The sequence below is a fragment of the Dunckerocampus dactyliophorus genome, chromosome 8, assembly GCF_027744805.1.
Source record: "Dunckerocampus dactyliophorus isolate RoL2022-P2 chromosome 8, RoL_Ddac_1.1, whole genome shotgun sequence".
Classification (NCBI taxonomy): Eukaryota; Metazoa; Chordata; class Actinopteri; order Syngnathiformes; family Syngnathidae; genus Dunckerocampus; species Dunckerocampus dactyliophorus.
In genome coordinates this window covers 5250351-5277005 of record NC_072826.1, presented here as the reverse complement: position 1 = coordinate 5277005, position 26655 = coordinate 5250351, and the positions used below count along the sequence as shown (strand labels likewise).

The 26655-nt window shown below is 40.8% G+C and overlaps 1 protein-coding gene across 2 annotated transcripts in view; it reads left to right on the top strand.

The window, feature by feature from the left end:
- The window catches only part of cdh4 (cadherin 4, type 1, R-cadherin (retinal)), a 237285-nt gene that overhangs the window by 194938 nt on the left and 15692 nt on the right, over positions 1-26655 (top strand). For both annotated transcript variants that reach the window (XM_054784962.1, XM_054784963.1), the window contains exons 7-10: positions 9124-9296; positions 18360-18497; positions 23158-23343; positions 24503-24756. In XM_054784962.1, coding sequence (XP_054640937.1) covers positions 9124-9296; positions 18360-18497; positions 23158-23343; positions 24503-24756 — 751 coding nt within the window. The remainder of the gene's footprint in view (positions 1-9123; positions 9297-18359; positions 18498-23157; positions 23344-24502; positions 24757-26655) is intronic.

The window sequence follows — 26655 nt, the reverse complement described above, 5'->3', positions numbered from 1 at the left end:
TGAAGGCCTAAGCTACCAGCACTTATTAGTTTGCTGACGAAGCTCTTCGGATGAGGAGCGAAACGTCCGACACCTTCTACACAGAAGTACAGATGACGTCTCAAGAAGCCTTTTCCTCATTTTTGTGGTTGTTATTTGCTGTACATCAGGGGTATTCCACTAAAATTAGGTTCAAATACTTAACCTTTCCTCAAGCTAAGGTCCAGTCCGGACCCAGATCTGTCAAAATGTAAAAATGTTAATAATTGATTGACTTTAGGGCCAGTTTGGCACTAGACCATGTCTGGGTCCTCCAGTTACTGATCTCTGCTGTAATTATCGTGCACCCTATTGGTTACACAACTGTAAGTAAATAAAAGTAATAAGATACAAATTCAATAAATACAATAATAGGAATAAATAGGTACAATTCCCTTTCCACCTTTTTTCAAAAATGATCACCAGATTTTATGGGTTGTACCCTTCCACGTGTGTTAATTGTCAAGGAAACAGTTATGCAGTTTTTAGGGGTGTCACGAGACACTGAGTTCACGAGACAAGACGATACACTAGATTGGGTGTATGAGAATGAGACGAGATTTTAACTTTACTTTTAAGAAAAGAAACGAAAAAATCTAAAAATATATTCCAATATGTTGCAGTCTACTAATATAATTTCTACTATGTTACCGTACAGTCTTCTGCCTCCACCCATCGAGATAAAGAGACTGTATGACTGACAAAAGGGCTCACTCCGTTCATGCCATTGTTCTATGGAACAAACACGCCAATGTGCTGAAACCAATGCACAGAGTGAACCCTCTTCCTGCCTGTTTGGAGGCGAGAGACGAGGAAAACAGACACGCATGCACATGGCAATATACTGACGCCGGCAAAATTAATCAATTCATTTTCATTTACTGTGTGATTTATTTATTTCTCATCATCCCAAGCCTATTTTTTTTTCGTAACGAGAAATCTTGTCATGTAATCCCTACTACTTTTTATAGTATTTTTAGCACACTATTAAACAAAACACTGCCGCTTGCGTTCTCACTTTGCAGGCGATAAAGGCAATCCCAAAAATCCCATCTGCACGTGCTCATTGCCTGGCTGATGCACCGCTGCGTCACAAAGTTTAGTGGAAATAGAGATGTTTGTTGCATTATTATAACACAGACACACTCAGTCAAAAACATGGATTTCTTGGCAGAGGCAACAGGCAGATGCCATCATGACTGTAAGCAGTTGCACAGAGCAGCATTAAAACACAAATATGTTTCCACAGGTGTGACTTTAACACCTCTTCTTCTGATTTACTCCAACATTGGAAGCACAGGGAAACATGAAACCTTGTGCAGTAATAAAATTGTGTACCTGCAGACACACAGATCAAAGTTTCAGTGAAGCACTACAACACATCTCCTGATCTAATGCAGCATGGAAAATATCTACAGGGATCTATTACCATCACCAGATGTTCCAAGCAAACCATCAGCAAAGATCAATTTGAATGGGCTTTATTTGCAACTTTATGTCACCACAACCTACAAAGATTTTTTCACTTGGCAGAATGACAGATTTCTGCAGCCATATGTGTGTTTTGTTGGTTTTGTTGACATGACAGCACAAATTCCAATCACTGCACATGAACTGCTCTTTGTGAGCTAGATGTCAATACTGTATTTGAAAAGAAAGCCACGCAACAAATACGGCATCTACCGTAAAAGCAGGAAAAAAAATACCAATGAGTACATTCTCAACATTAATATTACATTCTATACGTTCAGTCACAATGTTTTGTTTTGGCAGCAATAAGAAACCGAAACACCAGTGTGTTAAGTGTTCCTGACAACTAATTAGTCACTGATTAGTGGGGGTGTAACCGTACACTCAAATGTCATTTTGGTTCAGTTCAGTTTCTTGAAGTGCTCGGTTCGGTTAATTTTCAGTACAAAAAAAGGACGAAAGAAATTACTTCAAATGCTTTAATTAAAAAAAAAAATGCTTTCTTTTAAATAAATAAAAGCGACCCATTTTGGGTGATATTTCAAATAGACGTGTTTCCTGCAGCATACTAGATATCCGTGGAACAATGTCGACACACAACTTTGCATTTATCCACTTGCCTTTGTCCATCCGGAATTTTAACAGGGAAGCCAAAGTGTTCCCAAACAGGAGACCGTGTTGAGATGGGAGAGTCTTGCAGCTCAGCCTTCTCGCTTGCATTTGCCATGGTGCCATTTGTCTGAACCTCCTTCGGGCATCTCTGTGTGGAGTTTGCATGTTTTCCCCCGTGCGTGCGTAGGTTTTCTCCGGTTACATTCCAAAAACATGCATGTTAGGTTAATTGCTGACTCTAAATTGTCCATAGGTATGAATGTGAGTGTGAATGGTTGTTTGTCTGTATGTGCCCTGCCATTGGCTGGCGACTCGCCCAGGGTGTACCCCGCCTCTCACCTGAAGTCAGCTGGGATAGGCTCCAGCATACCTAGTTAGGATAAGCGGCATAGAAGACGGATGGTTTACCTGCAGAGGTTAATAGCCGCTCCAGTCTGGGCTTATTTTACCCCTCAGGCTCTGTAAACCAGCATGTTTCTTTTGCAAGTGTCATCAACGGTGTTCAACCTGTGATAGTTTAATATATATTCAGATTTTGGCATTTAACTTCATTTTGTGGTTGTGCAATATTAGAGACACACACACTGTAATTTTCTCTGATGCTGCTGGAAGAAGCTGTTGTTTTCTAATCAATTCTTGCACGTCACATTATGACAGCTGATTGGAATAGGGACGCCCGATTCAAACATGACAAGAATATTATGACTTTCTCCCAAAAGTCTTTAACCGCTTGTAAACGTTTGTGGCAAATTTGCTTCAAACAGCTTTCGGTCTGAATGCAGCCATGATGGCGTGTGTATCCAAATTATTCTGGCTGGTACGTATTCCACACATGCCATGCAGTGTGGAATTACTATTATGGCAACTATGCCGAATATCACTAATTTGCGTATAGCCAGTGCCGGCTCCTGGCATAAACACTCTGTGCGGTTGTTTAGGGTCACAACCACCAGGGGGGCCACATGATCAGAAAGGCCCAATTTAGGGAGGGCTCCTGGTGGGCCAAAAAAAAATGGACATGTCAAAACTATAGATGCACAGAAGGTCCGTCATCTTCTGCTTGTCCGCCTTGTCTAGACTGATAACAAAACGGAATTATTAGTCATTACTCCGGCGACTCACTTTGGAGTATAAGACAAAAAAATATCAAGGCGAAATATTCAGATATTATGTTTTTCGGCAGCAGTACACAACCGGCCACTCTCTGGTCACGTGACGGCGTCATCGACGATGTCATTGTTCTCAGAAAGCAGAGGTTTGCATGGCCACACGATAACGACAAGGCGCGGTTGTCAGATTTTTCAAATCTGGAAGGCCTTTTCAAAAAAATACCATTTTAGGAGTGGTGCCGAAGCGGGAAAAAAGCAAATTGGTGACAGAAAAGAGAGCACAGGATAAAGGCAACATGAGGTGCTTCCCATTAAATGGCGGTGTAGTGGTTGAATTGTGTTTACCTCATTTTAAGATTTTGCAAATTTCTTATTGAGGATCATTTGTTTGCATAATTTTAAATATTTACATGTTTACATTCAGATTACTTGGAAGTTCATATTTATAGTTTGTTAGGGTTTGTGGTTTATTCTGTATTTAAACCTATTTAGTAGTCTTTATTGGCCCAGCTTCTGTAATAGACCTTGTTCAAATAAAGATATTTGTGATTAATTCATTTTGTGTGTTTATTATGCAACATATGCAGTACGTGTGTTTGTTTAGTAGTATACTGTAGTATAGATCAGGGGTCAGCAACCTTCAGCCTCCAATGTTGTGGCTCCCTTCGCAATACTCACATTTGTTTTTATCACCGGAGTGGGATAAAGGCACATTTTTGAAAACAGTTAAAAATATCCGACTTTCTTTAAGACTGTGAATGCGTCATGGCTGACTTCGACTGGTGATTGGATGAGCACGAGGTAGGGAGAGGAAGCCGGTGTTTGCCTGACTGCGGTGGCGAGAAACAACAAAAATCGTAGAAAGGTTTTCAAAACAAGCGCCCATTTTCCTGAAAACTTGTCATTTATTTCGAAGTAGATCTCCGCACGTAACAGTGGTCCTGCACGTGCCGGGCTCGAACCAGCGACCACAGAAGACCACTGATTGATAGTTCAACTGAGCAGCGTTAACCAGTGAGTTAAAAGGAACAAGTTATCAATTCGCTGTGCTGCACATTACTTGAGGCGTCAGGTTTAACCAGGTTACGATCACAACCCCACTGGTTGGCATCCGTTCCACGTGCACACTGCACTTTGGTGTGTTGCATTCTGTTGTAACAGGTAAAATGAAGAAATAAAGGTTTATAAGTCGCTATGTTTTGCAGCTCCAGACAATTTTTCTTAGTGGCCGAGGGAGCAAAATGGCTCTTTTGATAGTAAAGGTTGCCGACCCGTGGTCTGGATGGTATGTGTCATTTGGTAGGCCACAAACAAAATCTTGTTGAGGGCCACAAAACGCCTAGAGCGTAGACTCCTTGTGGTATCTAAATTCATATCTATTGCTATAGTCCAACAATCTCCACTTATCTGCTGTATGTCTGTGGTTGAGCCTCCACACCGGCAGGAACATCAGCCCTTGGGACCTTGAGTAATCTGAGATCCACATACACGGCCTCTGTGCAGCAACAGGGATCAAGGCTCTTTCAGAAAGCACCTCATGCATTTAATGTGACCTTTGCATTGAGGTATGAATGGTCGTGCCTGACCGTATTTCATAGAGGCTGGTTTTCCGAAGTTACCATCCTTTTGTCCTCACAGGGCAGAGTCTGCCACATTAGAGACTGTGTGATCATTGTATCCACTCATTGTTTCAGCCCTTTCTCCTACCTTCCTTGCTCTGCAACCTCCACTTCCACCCCTATCTTCCCTACACTGATAAGAGTTATTGTGCTGGCAGACCATCCATCCCTGCTTGCTCTTTGGATTTTTTTTTACTTCCCTGCCATGCCTTCTGCTGTCTATCATTCCATTCTCCTTGTTGCTCTCCAGCTATCATCCTCTTCTTTTTCCAATATTCCCTTTAATTGAGAGGCAGATGTTGACATTGGCAGGCTTTATTTAGCCAGCGGATATCGCTCACACATGATGTCACATGGGCAAAATGACCAACAATACTTGCATCTGCCACCAGTAAAATGTTCAGCTCCAGTGATTTTGGTGAAAAAGCAATTAGGATTTGGTATTAGTGTTCAAATTAAAGTGGAATTAAACAGGCTCAGAGATTAACCCTTTTGGGTCATCTTTGGATATGAGATTGGGATATCATGAATCCTTGTTATTATAGAGAAAAGTAGTAGAGCCAAAATGTGAAGGGGCTGGTAATCATTTTTAAGCAGTAGGCCTTTCTGTTCCTGTGTTCCATTGACCATCTCCTTTTCCTTTTTGGATGCGACAAACCCTGGTTTGAAACTTAATGAGGTTTGAAATGGAATTCTTGGCCACAATTATCCTGCCCACAGAGGTTGTCACAGGAGTGATTGTGCCATCTAGAGCCAATTACCTGCATGTACCTGCTCACTTTCTTGTCAAACACAAAATGATGTATCAAAAACTGTCTGATTATTTACTCTCCAATTGCAAGCCATTTCTGTTTGTTGTGGAAACTCAACACAATCCATTGCCACAGCGCTGGCACACAGTTTTTTTGTCATGGTACCTGCTCTAATGTATTCCAAATGTGTGCGTCGGGTTGATTTCAGCACTCGGCGGCCTATCGAGTTCCTCCACGCCAAACTCGCTCATCCGTGTCTTTACGGCCATGTCTTTATAGCCATCCCACAACAGTTCCCACAAAGTTGTGAGCATGAAAATGTCCAAAATGTCTGGATACTGAAGCATTTAGAGTTGTTTTTACTTCAACTCCTGAGTAGTTTTATATACACGTGTATTTTTACCACATACTGCATTTTGCAACATCTGGAGTATTGATCTTCATATTCCCTGCCCTTTATACTGTAATTTCTACTACATACCATAACCAGTTTGCTTAATTGATCTCTTTACATTTGCTTTTACAGTGGAACCTAGGTTTTTGTTACTAATCTGTAATCCCAAAGGGTCCATCTAAATTCAAACTGTACGAAAACTGAAACTGTTTTTCCCATAGGAAACAACAACAGACACCCACAAAAACACTTTTAATATAGAACAATTCAGTCACCTTGATTGAAGACTTCTGTTTGCCACACAGACAACACCTTCACACTTTGCTATGAGGTATTTCTTCAATTCAGTAGTGTTTCTCACCGTCTTTATCAAAGTGTTGGCACTTACTGTACAACTCGGTTTGGCCTCATGGTGGGTTATTCTGAAGCCGAGACTTGTGTGTAACTGTGTTAGTTAGCGAAGAACTACAGTCGACCAGTTTTGATGTCATGAAGGTGCGACGGAGCCAAAGGACAATGACGTCCGGTTCCGGTTTCCAGTTTCGCGCATGCTGACAGGCACGTTTTTGTAATACAGACACGTTATGAACACGCAATGTATTAATAACATGACAAGACTGAGTCACCAACACAAGAGATTCTTTGCTTGGGCGCATGAGCTTGCGGAATGATATGCGGGCAAACGGACACGTTTGTGTAACATTGTCATTTGTGTTTGCTGTGTGGTCCAAGATGGCTGAATGAGCAAGGAATGTTGGGAGTAGTCCGTGTCACTGTCCGACCGGTTCTGTGCATGTGCGAGGCCTAGGTCACTTCCTTTGTCATACAATTTTTTACTATGGAGCTTCTGCGGCCTCACGTACTGTGATATTTAAATGGAATGGATCGTAAACCGTCCGTGTAGCAGCAGCTACAGAGTTTTCTTTTAAACGGAGAAATACATACATAAGCAAGTATACACATACCTGTATACATGTTTCAAATTAAAATAATACATTTTGCGCAATGTCTAAACATATCTTGCTAGCAAATGTCTTGTCTGTAGTTTTTTTCAGCGAAAAAATAAAATTAAATAAAATGAATTCATACAACCAGGAAGGAAGGGTCAACAAATATGCAGTCGTCCCTCGCAGTTGGAATTTCACGGCTTCACTCTATCACGGTTTTTCAAAAATATCCTAATTAATAAATCATGCCGCTTTATGGTCGAATACGGCTTATTATCAGTAAATGGTCCATATTGTTTTATTAAGAATTTATTAAGAATTTTTGAGCATAAAAATGGCTAAATGAACTATAATACAAATGTAAGGCATTCAAAAGACGCTGTGAACGATATGCAGTATTCAACACTGGTCACTAGGTGTCAGTAATATTACAGAAATATTTGGTGAGATACACAAGCACCAGACTTGATCACCAGAAAAACGGGCTTTTATTGCAGGTTTCAATTATCTCACAACAGACCAATAATCCCTAACAAAAACACGAGCTACTGTTGCGGCCGTTACACACGCCAAGCTAAAACGCATCTCTGAACCCCCGACATCACTTTCTGTCTGCTCACCATTCAGTTAGCAACAGACGCTAACTGATATGAGTGTAAAGGTGACTATAGATGTGTTAGTTCATATCTTGAGGGCTCTAATAATGTTAAAAAACATATTTAGAAGGTCGTAAACAGATTTTCTGTGCTGTAACTACAAAAATATCCAATTTCTAAATAAGGAATCCTACTTTGCAGAAATTCACGTATCACGGTCGGGTCTGGAATAAATGAACCGCCATGGATGAGAGATTACCGTATTTGAGAAAAAAAAGATAAACTATGGTGGGAGGATGTATATTGCTCATGCATGGTACACATCGGATTGCCTGATGCATGCAATCTGTAACTGCCGTAAAATAGGTCGACAGGTTGCTGAGCGAATCTGGATGCGTTTTGCACGTGTGCAGAATCGATCGGGCTTCCGGTACGGATTGGGTAGCGACAGTCTGTTCACATCTCTATTAATCCCACGAGATTCAACATGCCAAAGGGTAGAATGCAACAGTTTGTTACGCGCAATATTGTATGATAACCAAAACCACTGTATGAAAACTGAGGCAAAACTTTTTGTCACAAACTGAATCGTAACTGAATCAAAATTGGGGCGTTCACTTTGTCTGTTTATTTTTGACAATTCAAATGCCACCTTTCCCTTGCTTCCACCATCTCACTCAAGCACGCTAGAGCTTCAGCCCTATCTTTACTCAGCTGTCCCCCTCTGGCAAGACAGTCGTGTTCTCTCAGCAGCAGCAGCAGCCTGCAAATGGCTGCCTGATGCAAAGTGACATTTTCACAGAACCCTGCCGGAGAGACTAGGTAATCTCTCCTTGTTCCCGCACAAAGTGTTTCTAATTGCCTGGTTGCACCCGACGGCCCAGCTGTCAACACATGTTGATCAATAATTCCCCTAAGGAAGGCTGCAGCAGCAACAGGCTTCCTGTAAACACGTCACGACGACACGCACATGCATACAGATAAAAAGCTCCCCACGCTTTCAACATGCAATATAGCTATAAATTGCTGCACAGACCCAAAGTCATTTTTGTGATAATTACTGTGGTTAAATCACCAGTACGTGACTGTGGCATGTTGCTCACCTTGAGATTTATCTGCAAACCTTATCCCCTCTGTTCTGTCTGCATTAGATGGAAGTGTTTATCTGTTATTCTAAAAAGAAATATATAATAATATTGGGGAAAGAGCATTGGAGCATTAAGGGCAGCCTCTCTGTTGCTGAAGGCTGAAATAATGGATGATACAGTAGAAATGGCACAAGACTGGGTGCTGCTCATTACTAAATTGACTCTGTAGCGGTGGAAACTATGTTCCCCTAGCTTGACTATAAACAGAGGACAAAACAGCAGCGCTTGAAATAGGGGCTTATATAACAAGTTTTGTTTTGGTGCTCTTCTCGATAATAGCGCCCGCTCTAAAAGTTGCTGCAAGATAACACAGTATGTCAGAGCAATTTGCAAAGTCTGATTGACTAGTTTGATGATATTATGCCCAAACTCATTAATGACAACATCAATCAGCAAACCTGCTCGGTGCTAAATCTTTTTTGTAGTTTAACAAACACCATATGCTTTTTTTTTCACAGGCTCATCTGTTATGCAAGTGACAGCCAGTGACTCAGACGACTCCACCACAGCTAACGGCATGGTTCGCTACCGCATCCTCTCACAGACACCCCACAGCCCAATCCCCAACATGTTCACCATCAACAGTGAGACTGGAGACATAGTAACAGTTGCAGCTGGCCTGGACAGAGAGGTGCGTGTGTGTCATTGCTTGTATTTATCGCTTGCTCAATTGATGTCCTTGGTAGCGGTCTACTGCTTTTGATCATGGGTTTCGGCCTAGTAGTTAGCATGTCTGTTGGAGCGTCTCAAAGTTTGCACGGTCTCCCCCGTGTGTGCGTGTGTTTTCTCTGTGTATGAATGGTGTCTTTTGTGTTATGCTTTTTTCAGATAGATGTTCGGAACTGACATTATGTGGACAAAGTTGTCCTACCGATAACAGTTGGTGTGAACTCTATTCTCCCGCCCTGTTGTGTTGAAAGCAATGCCTCTGTGTCACTTGTGTGTAAAAAGCAAAGATCATCAGTTACTGCAGTATTTCTGTGCTAAACTTGCTACTCCCTGGTGCATTCACGAACAAAACGTCTAAGAGAGCCGGCTCTTACAAATGAACAACAGGAGCCGGTTCTTTACAGTAAACGAGCTGGAGCTTTTTTCTTGTCTTTTTTTCTGTTAAAGCTGCACCTGGTTGGTCAAAATGTGTGGTGCCGTGTGTGTCGACACTAAGCACAACAGGGAGAGAGGGGGTACACACACAAGCTAGCTGGAACTAGCAAAAACTGTTATGGATGCTGCTTTTTCTTTTCGTTTCGGACATTTGAATTTATATTTGGTTGTGTAAGGTTTTGTCGATGTTATGTTGTTGCACCGTTAATAATTTCCGGACTGTCTAAATGCCGCAGATGTCCGTGTCGTAATATGGGATACTTAGTTCACAGAAAGGTGTTGCACAGAAATATTGATATAATAATATAAACATAACAGTGCGTGTAACACAGTAAGTTAAACAGTGCTGAACAGTGCCTGTAATGTGATCATTTAAACAATAGCCTACCAGTAACGTCATTCATCACCGTCCTCCTCCTCCTCCTGGGAGCTATAACCACTCACGTCGTCGTCTTCAGCATCTCAGTCGAACAGCTCATGATTCCTTCCTCACACACTTTGTCAGTCTCTCTCTCTCTCTCTCTCTCTCTCTCTCTCTCTCTCTATCGTTGTCGCTCTTTGTGTCACTTTAGTCTCGAGCCATTAGCCATTTAGCTTGAGCTTAAGCTCTTCATCACGCAGTAGTCCAAGCCTTTGGACACTGATTGGCGATAGTAAAATAAAATAAGAATAGGTTGTCTTGAGTTCTACGTTCTTTAAGTTCTTGCAGTATGATGTCGATATATTAGCACGATATCCCTGAAAATGTCCGTTGGGAACATGAATGATATACTGTACAGCACTCAAAGCTTCAGGGATGTCAAGTAATTGAAAGCAAGGACACTAAATAGCTATATACTCAAACCTTTGTGTGTAAATAAAAATAGTGACGGCCTCATGCTTTTCTCCGATTAAAGGACAAAGCCATTCCAACATCGGCTCTCGCAATAGATGAGGGCTTGAAGCTTTCACTGTTTTTTTTTTCTCATCAGCTGCTGGAATGGTTATTCACCAACCCACACACACATAACGTCCCTGCAGCCTCTTCCATCTTATTCTCCTAATGAGGGAGATCACGCAGAGTTGATCCGTGCTTATCCAGTGCTCTAGCACACGGCTGAGGGCAGCAGCGCAAATTGCTCTTTGTGCAGGAACCCCAAAATGGAAACTTTTAAATTCAGATCCAGTCGTGATGACTATAATTTCATCCTCATAACTTAGTTGGTTGATTTTTACGGCGGACATAAAAGCACTATTGATTGTATCTCATAATGTTTATATTCTGAGAAGTCCCGCTGGTCCTGCTCAGCACTAAACCCAGCCAGTCATCACTTTTGAAATGAAAGCTGGATTCAACAGCAAAGTGAGCATAATTAGAAAAAAGTTCTAGGTAAAATCTAAAAAGCAATAGCGGAATGCAAGTGCCAAAACCCCCACATTAATGTTCATCATTATCCAGGACTGGCATGACATGATAACATGTAATATACCTGGAACATTATGAGAGAATTAGTAAAGATGGGCAAGCTTTGTGTCCCAGGTTTGGCGCATGTGAGGTAAGGGAAACTCATTAATCCGGACACATTGAGCCAGGCTGTGTCCCACCTGCCTCTGTCCTCCCTCTGAAAGAGGGACACACCTAAGAGTTTATCCACCTGCTGTCAGGGTCAGCCAACACAAACAGACTCAGTCGCGTGGATGCATTTGTACAAGCATAGCATGAAATAAAATCAGTGCCAGGTCTCACGCTGAATTTATGAAGTGTAAAGACATCATGCATACTTTCTGTGTGAACAATATAAACACCTTCATATGCTCTACGTTACTTTCTCTCACAGTTCAGCTAATCCTCATCCACCATGGTGGTGTCTAATTAAAATATTCATGTGCTAATTAACAGGTGAAGCAGTTTCTCTCATACTGAGGAGATGGGGGTTACATGGGGTTTAGCGTAGTTATCGCTTCCCCTGACGTTACTGAAAGCCAATTATTGTTATTAGCATTCTCCTCCAATAACCTTCCTCAGCCTCGCTCCTCTGACCCCACGTGCCTCCGCATGCTCCAGTCAACAACCTAACAGCGTAGCTACACGTGCATGCTCGACTTTGTCCGTGTTAATCATGCTGGCATGATGACTATTACAGGTTTTTCCATCTGTCCCGTTCTTGTAAATGGCAACACTTCAAATGACTTTCCCACAAATTTTGCTATTCTTCTGAGTAATTCATGATTAAGGCCACTGCAACCGCTCATCAGTCCTGTTCTCATGAGATGATAAATATTTCAAGGTTGTGTAGAAGAAATCTTCCATCTGGCACAAAAAGAAGACATTAGTAGAGTGGGTTGGCCTAAGTTCAAGGTCGCAGAGACCTTACAAAGTATATTTTGGGCCATAATGCAGTAGTTCATCTGCTGATCATTTCACACGGATACAATAAATTTAAAAAAAAAGTGATGAAGTAATGACACTGTAGAAGTAAAGCTCAAAGTTCTCTGTGACATCATCATCTTCAGGCTATTCTCCAACGTGATAACTCAAGAACAGAAGCAGTACACTTACAAGGCGCAGCAAGTCGCAGCCTAGCCTGCATGTAGTAACAGTGTACAGTCGTCCCTCGCTGTTTTGCGGTTTGAATTTCACCGCTTCACTCGATCAGGTTTTTTTTTAAATATATTATTTAATAAAATCACGTCAAAACATGGCATTTTCAAGAATAAAAATGTCTAAATGAACTAAAATACAAATATAAGATGCTTATACTGATGTTGACGTAGTATTCTACACTGCTTATTAGGTGTCAGTAATCTTACTGTAATGTTAGGCGAGTCACACAACAGGCTTTTATTGCAGGCACAATAATCCCAAATAAATATTCCTTATTTCAGAACACGTTCATAGCAACGCACACAAGCACGAGTTTTATTTAAGTTTTAAATGACTTATTTTCTCTTATGTCTGCCAGATTGGGTAATATGAGTGTAAAGGTGACTATAGGGGTGTTATTTCAAATTTAGAGGGCTCTAATAATGTTTTTAAAAGGTTGTAAACAGGTTTTCTATGCTGTATATACGAAGATATTCCATTTATAAATAAGCAATCGTACTTCTCAGAAATTCACTTGTCACGTTCGCATCTGGAACCAATTAACCGCAATAAATGAGGGATCATTGAAGTTTATAGTCAGTGTACAAAAAAATAGTCTAACCCTTTAAGGTTTTTTGTCTGTCTCTTTAAGAGCTTTTGATTGACCTTTTTGGTGTGGCATGCATACTGCTTTCTATTTGGAAACTGCTAATTATAATAACTTGATGTGACATAAACACGGCATGCGCAAGTCATGTCTTGGTGCCGCAGCTGGCGCAAAAGTACTCTTTTGTAAGCAGCGGCTGTCCTGGCAAAGAGAGCTGCTGTCTTTCATTACCCTGGGATGTCTCAATCCCACACGAACCGTCTGGTGTGGCATGATGTGATGTGGCCCTTTGCCAGGCTCTCCGCATTGCTGATGCCAGCCCAATGCAGGACTGCCTGGCCTGTGGTTCCTGCAGGGGATGAGTTCCTGCAATCTGGCTCTATTAGTGTCTTTAGAGTCCAACTGGAGAAAAAGGCAGCGAGTCTGCATCCTTAAAATAGGCCGGGGGCTGTATTGTCTATGAGACTGTGAGTTCTGTGAACTCACAGCAGTGCATCCATGCTCCAGGAGCAAGCCAGCAAATCCATCTGAGGATTGTGAGCAGGTTGCTGAATGAAGAGTACTGATGTATGTAGGTGGAGGATGTGTTTTTGGAGCCGTCACTGAATCAAGAGAGCTGAAAAAGGTGTTCACGATACAGTGTAAACTTATCTTGTGTTGAACTTGGCGTTGTTTTCGTCACTGCTCAAGGTGCTACTCAGCACATTTACTTTTCTACACCCTGGACTGGTCGCATATATTTAGGCCATATATAGCCAGCCAATGGCAGGGCACATATAGACAACCATTCCCACTCACATTCACACCTATGGACAATTTAGAGTCTCTCATTAACCTAACATTCATATTTTTGGAATGTGGGAGGAAGCCCACGCACGCACGGGGGGAGAGCATGCAAACTCCGCACAGAGAAGTCCAAAGAGAGATACGAACCGATCTTCCGGATCTCCTGACTGCGTGGCCCCAGTAACATTACTGACACCTAGTGACCAGTGTAGAATACTACATATCAAAGTGTCTTTCAATGTGGTGTCTTCAATGTCTTATATTTGTATGTTAGTTCATTTTAAAATTTGCTTAAACATGCATGTGGCATCATATGTATGGCATATCATATAATTAATACATTTTTTAAAAACAATGACAGCGAAGCCGCTTAATTCGAAGCGTGATGTGGCGAGGGATGACTGTAAATGAACAAAGCCAGTAGAGTAGATTTGACAAGTGTAATGTGTTGTGTTATAATGATTGAGGGTGATGGATGGCACCGTTGCTTCGCAGGAAACCTTCCCAGCTTTCCATGTTTCCATGTTCTCTCCCTGCTTGCGTGCTTCACTCCCGTTCTCCCCCCACATGCCAAAAGCATGCATGTGATGTCGACTGAAGACTCTTAATTGTCCATAGTTGTGGATGTGAGTGTAAATGGTTGCTTATCAATCTCACCCTCTCACCGAGTGAAGTAGCACTCAGAAATTGTTTTGCCAGAAATATCTCCTATGGTTGTTTGTCCCTCATCTCCTGAGCTGTTTTGTTTAGTTTAGTTTTTCCACCTTCCCCCTGCCCATTAATTAAGCCTTGAGCAAACCGCACCACGAGCAGCCAGTATGTTTTTATCTGATCAGCTGATTGCCCGCGACTTGACTAGTTGATGAAGTGATAATGCTGATAATGATGAAAACTCAGTTATAGAAAATCTGCGTCAGTTTTCAGTGTCCTGAAACACACACAGTTTGCATGTGGACAACATGGATTCAAAAATATAATTCCATTTTAGTTAGTCTATAGGGATTAACGTCTGTACTGGGATTTTGGGACAAGGTAGTGCTACACTGTGATTGAATTGCATTTGAATTTGCATTTCCACAAGATTAGAGAGCTTCTTAGTAGCTTGTTTGGGCACTTTTTCTGTGTGTGTGTGTGTGTGTGTGTGTGTGCACGTACGTGAGTTTCCCACCTGTTCATTCTCACTGGACCGTGCATGTGTGCACTGGAAGGGCCATAAACGTTGAAGTACCCTCTGATGAGAGATAAAACCCTGCAAGAAATGCCTCAGTCTCATTCCCAACTATAACAGAGCTCCACCTGCTGGCGGTCCTCAAAGAAAGAGCTGTCCATCATAGCTATGCATTGACAGTATCCAGTGCATTTATGTTTTGATGTATGTGACTAGCTCTTAATGAGACTGCTGAGGCACTCATTCAGTCTGAAGTACTTTATGGAGGGGAGATGTTATTGATATTTCATTATAACACTAATAAAGGTCAGGCTGTTTTCATTAATAGGATTGTTTGGGTGTGGAGTAATGAGTGTCTGTGCACTTAATAATGACTCACGGAGAAGCCTAATGACCTCAGTTGAGTTTCAGAACGGTCTTGATGGTGCAGTCCATCTAACATCAGTTGCATGTTTAATTACCAAAAACTGTTGGTTGGAGAAAATGAAAAAGGGAGTTGAGGCAGAGCAGAGTGTGTGGAAGCAATATGTGATCAGAAGTACAGTGGAAGTTTGTTTTTTGTACGCCCTGATTTTTGTAGGAATCACTTTTTGATGAAAATTATTGCTAAAAATATGTCTCAGTTGTTGTATGGCCAAACAAAGCATCCACATGTTGGTTACTCAGTGTCTGAGAAGAATGGATAGTGAGTTAGTAGGGGTTCATTTAGAGTTGGGACACTTTAGACAGATCCAGCCTGGGAACCCTTTAATCGTCTTTATTACGTGTGTGTGTGCTTTATTTATTCATAGACAAAGAATGCACACAGAATGATAAACAACTTTGTTTCTGCCTCCTTTCTTCCTCATTATAGCAATGTGAGCATGATGAGGCATTCAAGTGCACTGCGTATTCCTGAGTGTTGCGTCTGCTTTTTTTTTTTTATTATTACGGCTGCAAAATAAGTCGCTATGATGGCAAGGGATATTGCAAGTGCCATAACTTTGATAAGGAAGGTGACAAACACGATTGAATTCAAGAAAGAACAAATGTAGCGTCTTTTACAATGGGATTGGAATGGAAAGGTAGGAACTTTTAACACATTGCAATGGGAACAGTTTATGGGAGACACATTACAGAAAGTGAAGTTAATGGTAAAGTATACAGCTCTAACCTTCCACTCTTTATAAAGTTTAGTTTGTAACTAGAATGAAACGGGGCGCACTGTGGCCTAGTGGTTAGCATGTGGGCCATACAGGAGATCTGGGTTTGAATCTCCATTAGACATCTCTGTGTGGAGTTTGCATGTTCTCTGTTTTCTCCGGGTAGTCTGGCTTCCTCCCACATTCCAAAAATATGAACGTTAGGTTAATTGGCGACTCTAAATTGTCCATAGGTGTGAATGTGAATGTGAATGGTTGTTTGTCTATATGTGCCCTGCTATTGGCTGGCAACCAGTCCAGGGTGTACCGCACCTCCCGCTCAGTAAACCTAAAATTTATGTTAAATGTTCATTTATCCATTTCCTTCATCATTTATATGTATTTTGCACTGTTTTCTGCATGAAAAACTATGATTATTCTCTATAAAATATGTTTTTGTTCATATTTGCGGGTGTTGTGAACTGATTAACTCGATTTACATTATTTTGGTTCTCGTATGTTTCGCTTTCCGCTTACCTTTTGGAACGGATGATGACGAAAGCCAAGGTTCCACTATACAACGAGAGATCAAACAACTATGTTCAAAATGTGACTGACCGAGAGCACACAATAAACTCAATCATCTCAACAAAAATGAAAAAGAAAAGCCTGACCTGACTGTGGTGTCGTAGCCCTCTCATCTTATCCTACAACTGCCTTTATTATTCTCCCCTCAGGCAGCCCCTGACATCAGTGGTGCTTGTTGTGAAACCTTTTAAAAACACAACCCCGAGGTGAAGAAGCCAAAACTAGCCAGGCAACACTAGACTATCAGTAGAATTCATTGTGAATGTTCAATAAAGCAGCAGGCTTTGTCGACACTGACCTGTCCTTGACGTCCATTCTCTTCTTCTTTATCTATGCAACCTGACACAGTGAAGGCTTGCACCAAATGGATTATTTAAGGAGGAAAGGAGACCTTATACTGATTTCTTTGGGTGGAGACGCAGAGAAACTTTGTTTTAAAATAAGCAGGGTACATGATTCCAACTATATGGTATAATAATGGAAGTAAACATGAAACTGGTCATAGTTTTGCAGTTTTAACAAGATTTTTAGAACTATTGTGATGTCAGAGGGCAAGAGGGTCCCACTGATAATTTCTCAGTCCTGATCATTTCAACAAAAATTACCCAACCATGTATTTTTGTATATGGCTTTGGGCACTGATACATTAAAAATGAATACGAGGCGTACATTTGAATGTACAACATGAACTGTGGCATTCTGAAGCAGAGCGTGATCTCCTCCCACCATAGCAACCCCAAACACACCTCCAAGATGACAACTGCCTGCCACGTCCCCGCAACAAAAATATGAATGCAACATTTTTGTTTTTGCTCCCATCTTTCATGAGCTGAACTGAAAAAATCTAAAACTTTTTCTACGCCCACAAAAGGCATATTTCTCTCAAATAGCGTTCACAGATGAGCACTTCTCCTTTCCCAAGCTATTCCGTCCAATATAACTGCACTTTTCGGAGTGGCCTTTTTATTGTGGCCAGCCTAGAGCCACCTTTGCAATAACAATGCTATCGAATTAGCATCTTGTTAGGTGAATGGATTATTCTCACTAACAGATTCCCAACAGTTTGAGAGAAATAGGCCTTTTGTGTACATACAAAATGTTTAAGATCAGAAAATCCAAAGTGTTGCATTTATATTTTTGTTGAGTGTATGTCTCCATACCTGAACCTAACTGCGCACCTGTGGGCATCCTCAAGTGGAAGGTGGAGAGCGCAAGGCGTCTAGCATCCACCAGCTCCGTGATGTCATGGAGGAGTGGAAGGTATTCGAGTATCAACGTGTGCAGCTATGGTGAATTTTGGACAATTTTGTGTGTTGTTATTGTCAGAGGACAGCAAATCCATACCACGTTCCAAGCTGCACCCCTGCTGCTTTAAGTTATATCCAAATTCCACTGATATTTGTCCCTTTAGAAGATATAATAAAATGGTTGCTGAAATGTGAGGCATTCTATTCTATCCACACACCAGTAACAAGTAAGTAATAAAACCCGACATATACAGGCTGGTGTCACACAGCACATAACACAAATAATCTGCATATTCACTTCTGAGTGCAGCCATTCTGTTCTTGGGGATTCTGGTGGGCAGTCTGAACCTTCAGCACCACGGACAGCACCCCTCCTACTGAGATGTAGTTGATCCACAGTTTCAATGCTTGTGAATATGTCTCGTATGCTGAAGCACAATATTTCTATCTGTACATTTTTATGATGATTCACTCTTAACCTTGTTTGTCTCTCACTACTTCTCTCTACAGAAAGTCTCCCAGTACACCATTATTGTCCAGGCAACAGATATGGAGGGAAACTTGAACTTTGGCTTGTCCAACACAGCCACTGCCCTAATCTCCATTACGGACATCAATGATAATCCCCCGGAACTGACAGTCAGGACGGTGAGTGACCATTAAACTTTTGTGATGTCCTACGATGTCATTTAACACTTGAAGGTTTACTGTTCATAGGCGAGAAAAAAAACACTCAAATTTTGTTGTGGGAAAGTAGATATTTTTGTAGGTAACGACAATCCCACTGTACTAGTTATACTGAAATATCGATTTTTAGAGGACAAAATAATAATAATACTAATAATAATTAAAGAACAGATGAGATTATGGGATAAAAAACACAGCTTGTATCTTTGACATATAGTGTATACTGCAGCGCAGGGGTGTCAAACTCAACTTACCTGGGGGCCGCTGGAGGTAGAGTCAGGGTGAGGCTGGGCCACATCAAGTATTCTACAAAAAAGAGTTTCAAGTATTTCAAAGAAAATATAAAATATAAAAATACAACATATTGTAGCGTCACTGGAAGGGCTTCCAGCTTCCTAGCATGCGCTGCGGCACTTGTTTTGTAAAAAGTTGCTAAAGTTACGTGTTTAGATTTGATGGAGTTGTTGTGTAATATTCCCCAGAGTAGTAGTATTTGTCCTATACAGTATGTATGTATTTACCTGATACATGCTCTGCTGTCATTTTTGTGTTCACACCGAAGTTGTACTTAGTGCCCCTCGGTGTGACAAGTTCACTGTTAGTCTTTTAGGCAAGCTGAAGTGCCTCTGGCCATCTCTTTTTGGACAATCTTGATATCAAGTAGGGTGCCACAAAATATGGTCTGAAACCTGCTGTAGCGTCTCGTCTCCATTCTCAGGCCAATTTTCTGAGATTCCAAAGAGAAACAGATGCTTTCTGCAGCAAAGCTTGCAGGAAGAGCAAACAGTGCATCAGCGTCACACAGTGTGATCCCTGTCCCCTCGGCGTTACTGTCATTACCGCATGCCAAGACAGTTCCGGCCGCGTGCTCTGATAAGAGCTCCCCAGTTGTCAGGACTAGAGCTCACCAAACTAGCCTGCCACTCCTCTCACAACTGCTTCGTCTCCATCTGGCTACAGACTACTTGTATAGTCGTCACGCTAACAGACACACGAGTTTTGTCGTTGACAATGATGTGACATGAACAACACTGACTGGACATCTCATTCCATAAACCTGGCATTCCAATGCAGCAACTCTTCCAGCTGTTTGCATTATATTGCAGTGGTGTAGAACTGCACTGTATAGGAGTTTAAAAAATAACTCACACGGTTTCTACAGCACAGTGCATTGTCTACTTTGAACATCCACGTTGTTACCAAATAGGTTCATGTCATTATAAACTGTTTTCATCAGAACTTCTGTCACTTCTTAAATATCTCTTTTTATTATTTTACTGTGCATATGAAAATATAACTCTTGAATCTTGAATCTTGAATCTTCCCACTCAGGCAACAGAACGTGAATCATCTCTTCATACATGTGATCGCTTCAAATGTTGAATTAAATGTCTGTTTTAGTTTTACATAGTTTTGAGTTGGCTGGCAATGTTAGTGCGCTGTTGCCAGTCATGCCCATGAATAATACGTCATCTGATCAGACGTTCAAAAGAAGACAGCGACTGATTGAGATGCTGGAGCATCTAAATACCTGAAAGAGGACAAGGACTTTTGATTTTTGTTCCACACGTCCCTCTGTGCTCCACTTTGATATGTGTTTAAAAGCAGCAGAGACTGTAGCAAGCTTGTCTCGGTGTGTGAGGATGCACACTGGTTCCTTTTCCGCCACCTACCTTATTTATCACACCACTGTGAAGCCATAACACTCATCTGAATTGGACCGATATCTGCTAATATCAGAATTCGTGTTTTGTGACTCCTCCTTTCTTTCATTAGTTGTTTTCTGTTGTTTAGTGTTTGTCATTTTTATATAGTGGAACCTCGGTTAGCGTACACCGCTTTTCCGTTGACTTCGAACATTTACGCCAACCTTTTTCCTTGTTTTGCATACATTTTCTGGGTAGCGTACAACACGGCGCACGTCTTGTTGTGTTATTAATACACTGTGTGAGTCCAATTCTGTTCTTAACATATTTTTATCACAAAACGTTCTTGTTAGCGGGCCGCAAGGTGGCCTAGTGGTTAGCATGTTGGCCACACAGTCAGGAGATCGGGAAGATCTTGGTTCGAATCTCCATTGGCTGTGTGAAGTTTGCATGTTCTCCCCGTGTGTGTGGGTGTTCTCCCACATTCCAAAAACATTGGCGACTCCAAATTGTCCATAGGTATGAATGTGAGAGTGAATGGTTGTTTGTCTATATGTGTCCTGCCATTAACTGGCAACCAGTCCAGTCTCTCTGACTCCTCGCCTGAAGTCAGACAGGCTCCAGCATACCCGCCTATTAGCTTGCTAAGACATGAAAACAGGAACTGGATCTCATCAGCGGTTGACTCTGTAGTCCTTTGCTAACTAACACAGTTACGCCACCAGTCTCTGCTTTTCTTTTGATCATGGCTGCAAAATAACCCACACATTGCAAGTGCCAGCATTTCGATAAAGAAGGTGATTGAATTCAAGAAATAACTCATGGCAGAACACCAAGGTGGTGTCCGAGTGGATCTCGTTGCCACATCGCCATCTTTGTCAACAATCACGTCTTCAATCAAGATAAAAATAACCTAAAATATGAATATAAATATTTTCCATCCATCATTTATATATATTTACGTGCATTTTGAAGTGTTTTCTGCATGTAAAACTCTCATTGTAAAACTATTAAAAAAATGTGTTTTGTGTAACATGTTTGGCATTCTGGAACGGATTAATTGGATTTACATTATATCTAATGGGAAAAATGTATTTGGTTAGAGTACGTTTCAGTTATTTATAGTTATATATAAATATAGTTGTATAGTTTTTACTATTATACTATTTGTTTTAGGTTTTGTTAGTTTTTTTAAGTATTGGTCATTCTTTTTGTCTTCTTGTTATCATTTTTTTTCATTTTATCATCGCCATTTGCTGGTCGCATGGTTGATCATCATTATCATTTCGCAGCTGCACATTTGCATGATATCTCAGTAGGTGGTGTGATCACCAATCTGCTTCATCGTCCTCGGTTAATTTATTCCTGTGGCATTTCAACTCAGGGACGGCATGACTCAGCAATTACAGTCAATATCTGAAAATGGCAGTTTCTAATTTATATTAAATGTTTCAGGCGGCGCATAGAAAAAATAATTATAGCTATTATCGCCGACTTATGGCCGATACTAGAAGGCCTTGTAGCATATATGTTATGAACCCAGTCTTAACTGTATAACTGATCTTTTCCTACTGCTGCACTGTGCTTTGGCTGCCACCGTTAACCTTTCACTGATGCTAAAAGCATACGATTTCACCACATAAAAATTATGCTGGCAGTAACATATATTTTTCAAGATTCAAGAGAGTTTTATTGTCATGTGCATGGTAAAAACAGCAGTTATACCATGCAATGAAAATCTTATTCTGTTCATTCTCCCACGAAAAGAAAGAAAACACAAGAAAGAATAAGAACATAAGAAACATAAACACATAAACATATATACCAATAAATTAAGCAACAAAAACAGAAGAGACATCACTATCATCACTATCATCACTATCATTCCATTGCAATTTTCAAGATGGGTTGACAATAAAAAGGAATTACCTTTTTATTTTGTATGTAAAGCACCATGCGCCGAGAAAGCTTAATGTTGTACATGTACATTTCCTGGTATACCAAGTGACGTCTTGCCTGTTTTCTCTGCTTCATTTAAATTTTATATTCCACTCGTAAAAGGGACTGGGCTTTCTGTGACGCTTAACCGCATTTGAATCTTGTTTGCCCCCACACTACAAAATTCTGTTTAGAGAGTTACCATTTTGGATGGCACCCTCACTTACAGTCGGCATAATTGTGTATGCCTCCGAGAGAGCACATTCCAGTTGGCCGACTGACAGCACTGCCAAACAAGCTTGGAAGGTTTTTAGTTGTGTTTGTGCTAAAAGCTTGGGGTAAAAATGAAATGGAGGAGCTCATGGCCAGAGATGGGCAATGCATTTTTAATGTTATTCTCTGCGCTTATCAGCCAGGTCGTACTAAAGGGGATGGGAGAAGAGGAGGGCGGTGGGTGATGGAGAGCAGGGAAAAGAAGGGAAGAGGATTTGGGTGGCTGGGATGCTACTCAGTCCCATGATGATGAAGCCATTAGTGAACAGCAGCTGGCAGACACACTCCATAAACAAGTTTAACTCTTCACAAGAGGAAACATGGATTATTGTTTGACAATGAGAGTCTTTAAAGTGTGTGTGCATGTGTGTGTGTGTGTGTGTGTGTGTGCTTTTTATTACCCATCCCTCTGTAGCCAGATAAATCCCTGTCGAGAGAAGCATGTATCCGATTGCACTGTAAATTCTTCTTCCGGCTCTGCAGCTGTCACTGGGTTTCCTCCACAGTTCATTCAGAAGGGGCTTGTTTCAGATTGCAGTTTAATGAAGATCATTAGTGAAACAATATTCCTACGCTTGCCTTAATTACAGCAGTCATCAAATTCCATATTGGGGTATTGATGTGGGAAATTCACAAAATGTAAATATGTTTGATAATACTACTACTTTATATTAAATGTGGTCAATTGGTTTGTTAGGAAAAATAGATGACAATTTGATATAATAGCTGTGTCTTGTTTCCCTGCTCTTTCCCTTGTTGTGTAGTTTTCTGGGGAGGTGCCGGAGAACAAGGTGAACGTAGTGGTGGCCAACCTGACAGTGGTGGACAGAGACCAGCCTCACAGTCCCAACTGGAACGCGGTGTACCGCATCGTCAGTGGAGACCCCTCCGGACATTTCACCATCCGTACCAATCCTGTCACTAATGAGGGCATGCTGACTGTAATAAAGGTGAGGGACATTTAACAACAATGGGATATTGTAAGGTACTGTACATTTGCAAAGGGATGTCTCATGTGCAGAAGGTCAATTATGTCTGCTGAGAACCATAATATCTGCTTTTACATATGTGGATTACCAAAAACCAGGATTCCCAGCCTGGCAATGAGATACTCAAATGATACTCGAAGTTTACTCAAAGATGTCTTATAATTTCAATACATTTAAAGTATGCATCCTCCGTATGGATGGAAAATTGTTATATTACAAAATACTATTGATAACCAAAGACGCAAATTCCAAAGAAAGAACGTGCAAAACGTTCAAAAACCAGCACGGAAACGATCCTGAAAACAGAACAACACAGGAAGCTGAGGCCAAATGGAATGTAACCGATATTTTTGGGAAAAACGTGCCCTCTAAAGTTGTAACTTGGGAATTTGAACCACCGTTGTGCATGATGTCCTCAATTTTCAACTCGTCAAGTGTTGAGGATTAACTCCGTGCATACGTTTGGCTTTTTGTGGCTTTTTGGCAACACCGATTCAGCAGCTTCTCCGATGACGTCACATGCAGCAGAGTGCCCTAATGCTTGTCAATTTAATGGCCCAATGAAAAACAAATGAAAACCAGGACATTTAGATCATTTCCTAAAGAATAAAAAACAACCCGGGCAGCCAGGACAGGAGGTGAAAACAAGACATGTCCTGGGAAAACAGGATGTTTGGTCACCCTAATGTATGATGATCGAGGAACACATGGATTTATTAGGCTGTGGCAGCGTCGAAAAAAGCTATATATAAATCACTTTTGCTTTGCAGCACACAACTATGGGGTGTTCAAGGACCGCCGAAAAAAGTGTGACATCTCAACATTTGACAAAAAAACATTATCAGTGAAGCATTAAGACATAAGCGCGTAAAAATTGTGCACTGGTACATGGGGGCTGTATATTTTACCTGTATTATCACGTATTTATAAATTATTACCGATTTAGGGTGAATGTGACACGTTTTCTGTGGAAAAAACGGCCTATTTTTGGACAAAAAAAAAGAAAATTATTATTTTTTAACAAAAATCTGTGACTTTGGGGGTGAATGCTGAATCAAGCACTCTTGTCATTTTGTATTACGTCGCTGCTCTCACCTAAAACCCTTGACTCCCTCCCTAGCCCGTGGACTTCGAGATGAACCGGGCCTTCATGCTGACCGTGGTTGTTTCCAACCAAGCCCACCTGGCCAGTGGCATCCAGTCATCACTTCAGTCCACAGCTGGGGTCACCATCTCAGTTCAGGATGTGAACGAGCCCCCTGTCTTTCCTGTTAACCCCAAGATGATCCGTTTCGAGGAAGGTGTTCCGGCAGGGACCACCCTCACTGTGTTTTCTGCACAGGACCCGGACCACTTCGTCCATCAGATTGTCAGGTAGCATGAATGATTACATAACATATTCAACAAACATGCAAAAACTGTGGCATTTCTAAGTGTATATTATTTTTTGAGTAAAATAAAGGCTCATATTTCCAAAATTGATATGCATGTACATAAAAGTTTCATTGGACGGCGCCCCAGTGGCTGGGGACCCCTGTTATAGAATATTTGTCAACTATGCTTAAAAGCCAGGTCAAATATCCAGCCAGATTTATGACAAAAGACTACAAAAATCTAGTTGAGGTGACACTTGCTGTGGGACATTTAACCAAATATATATATATATATATACATATATATATACATATATATATATATATATATACACATATATATATACATATATATATACATATATATATATATATAGGCGCCTATGTGTATAATTTTTACCATGTGTGGAATATAAAAAACATCCCAAATGAATTCAAACACACAACTCTTATTTAAAGATCATTGAAGATATACTTGCTATAATCATTTGCGGCACACATTAATATAATGAGTGAAAGTAAACTTCTGGTCAACTGTATACGACCCTTCAGTAATAACGATGATGTCATTTTCAGGTACTAGATTGGCATGGATCAAAATAACGATTAGTCTGTTCAACTAGGGAGAGATAACCTACAGTAGCCTGGCGTGGTTTTCATTGAGATGCAATCTTTGACAGTGTATTGCGTGCTGGTAGCTTGTGTTCATGTTTCCTCCACTGTATTTTTCCATAACAGCATCCCTCATTCTATTCGCTAATCGCGCCTGAAACGTCTGTCATAGGGGAGAAAAACAAAAATAATCCTTAATGCAAGACTGCCAAATATCATAGAGTATTAGGGCTTTACATGGTGGATTAGTCAGCAGTGACACAATTGTGTCAGAAAGGTATCCCAAAGATAAGACAAAAATTTGGGCCAATACCAAGCTGACTTACATGTACAATACATTTAAAGTTCAAGTTGCGAATATGATGGAAAATTCCAACAGCCACCCGTCTTGTTTTTACTTATCCTGCCTTCTCTGTGATTATTTGTATCTCAAATTGACAATTCAGGTCTCATTTAAAGGAAAACTGCACTCTATTTGGAATGTTGCCCATCATCCACAATCCTTGTGTGAGGCATGAACACACGTCTTTCTCTTTTCTGTGCGTTCTAAAGATTGAAAAACAGCTAAAAAGAGGCAGCTCATTAATGCACGTAATGGGACACACCTATTCGGCCTACAAAGCCCGTTATTAAAAAAGCTGCAACAAGGTTTTATGGTTTTATATCCATGCTGTGAATGGATATAAAACAGGATATAGGATAGGATAAATGGATATAGAACAGGATAAATTGATATAGTAACAGCTACATTCATGATAACATGTAATACTTACAGTATTTGGCTCATTTGAAGCATTAGCGGAACTTTTGTTTTGTCTCTGGGGAGCACTTTTCCCTCTGGTGCATGGGTGTCAAACTCGTTTTCGTTGAGGGCCACATCGTAGTTATGGCTGCCTTCATAGGGCCACTTGTAACTGTTAATATATATGAATATAAATATAACCTCCTATAAATATAACCTTGCCCGTGCATTTGATTATTATATTTTTACTAACAAAGTGATGGATAACTCTCTTTGAATTGAGAAGTGAAGTGAAAACGTCAAGGTGACAAGCAGACACGCAGATTTATTTTGATTTTAAAAAAATGGCTTGGAATATCTGCTCAGATAATAATAAAGTTTAGAAAAACTGCACGCAGTACAATTTTTCCATCAAAATGAAAGAATAAATACATTTAAAAGGAAAAAGATGAAGTGCATTGACACACATTAGTCCCAGGCTTATAAAATGACCCCCGGGTCCCCCTGCTCTAGTGCATCCTTCTTCTGTGACATTCTCAACAAACC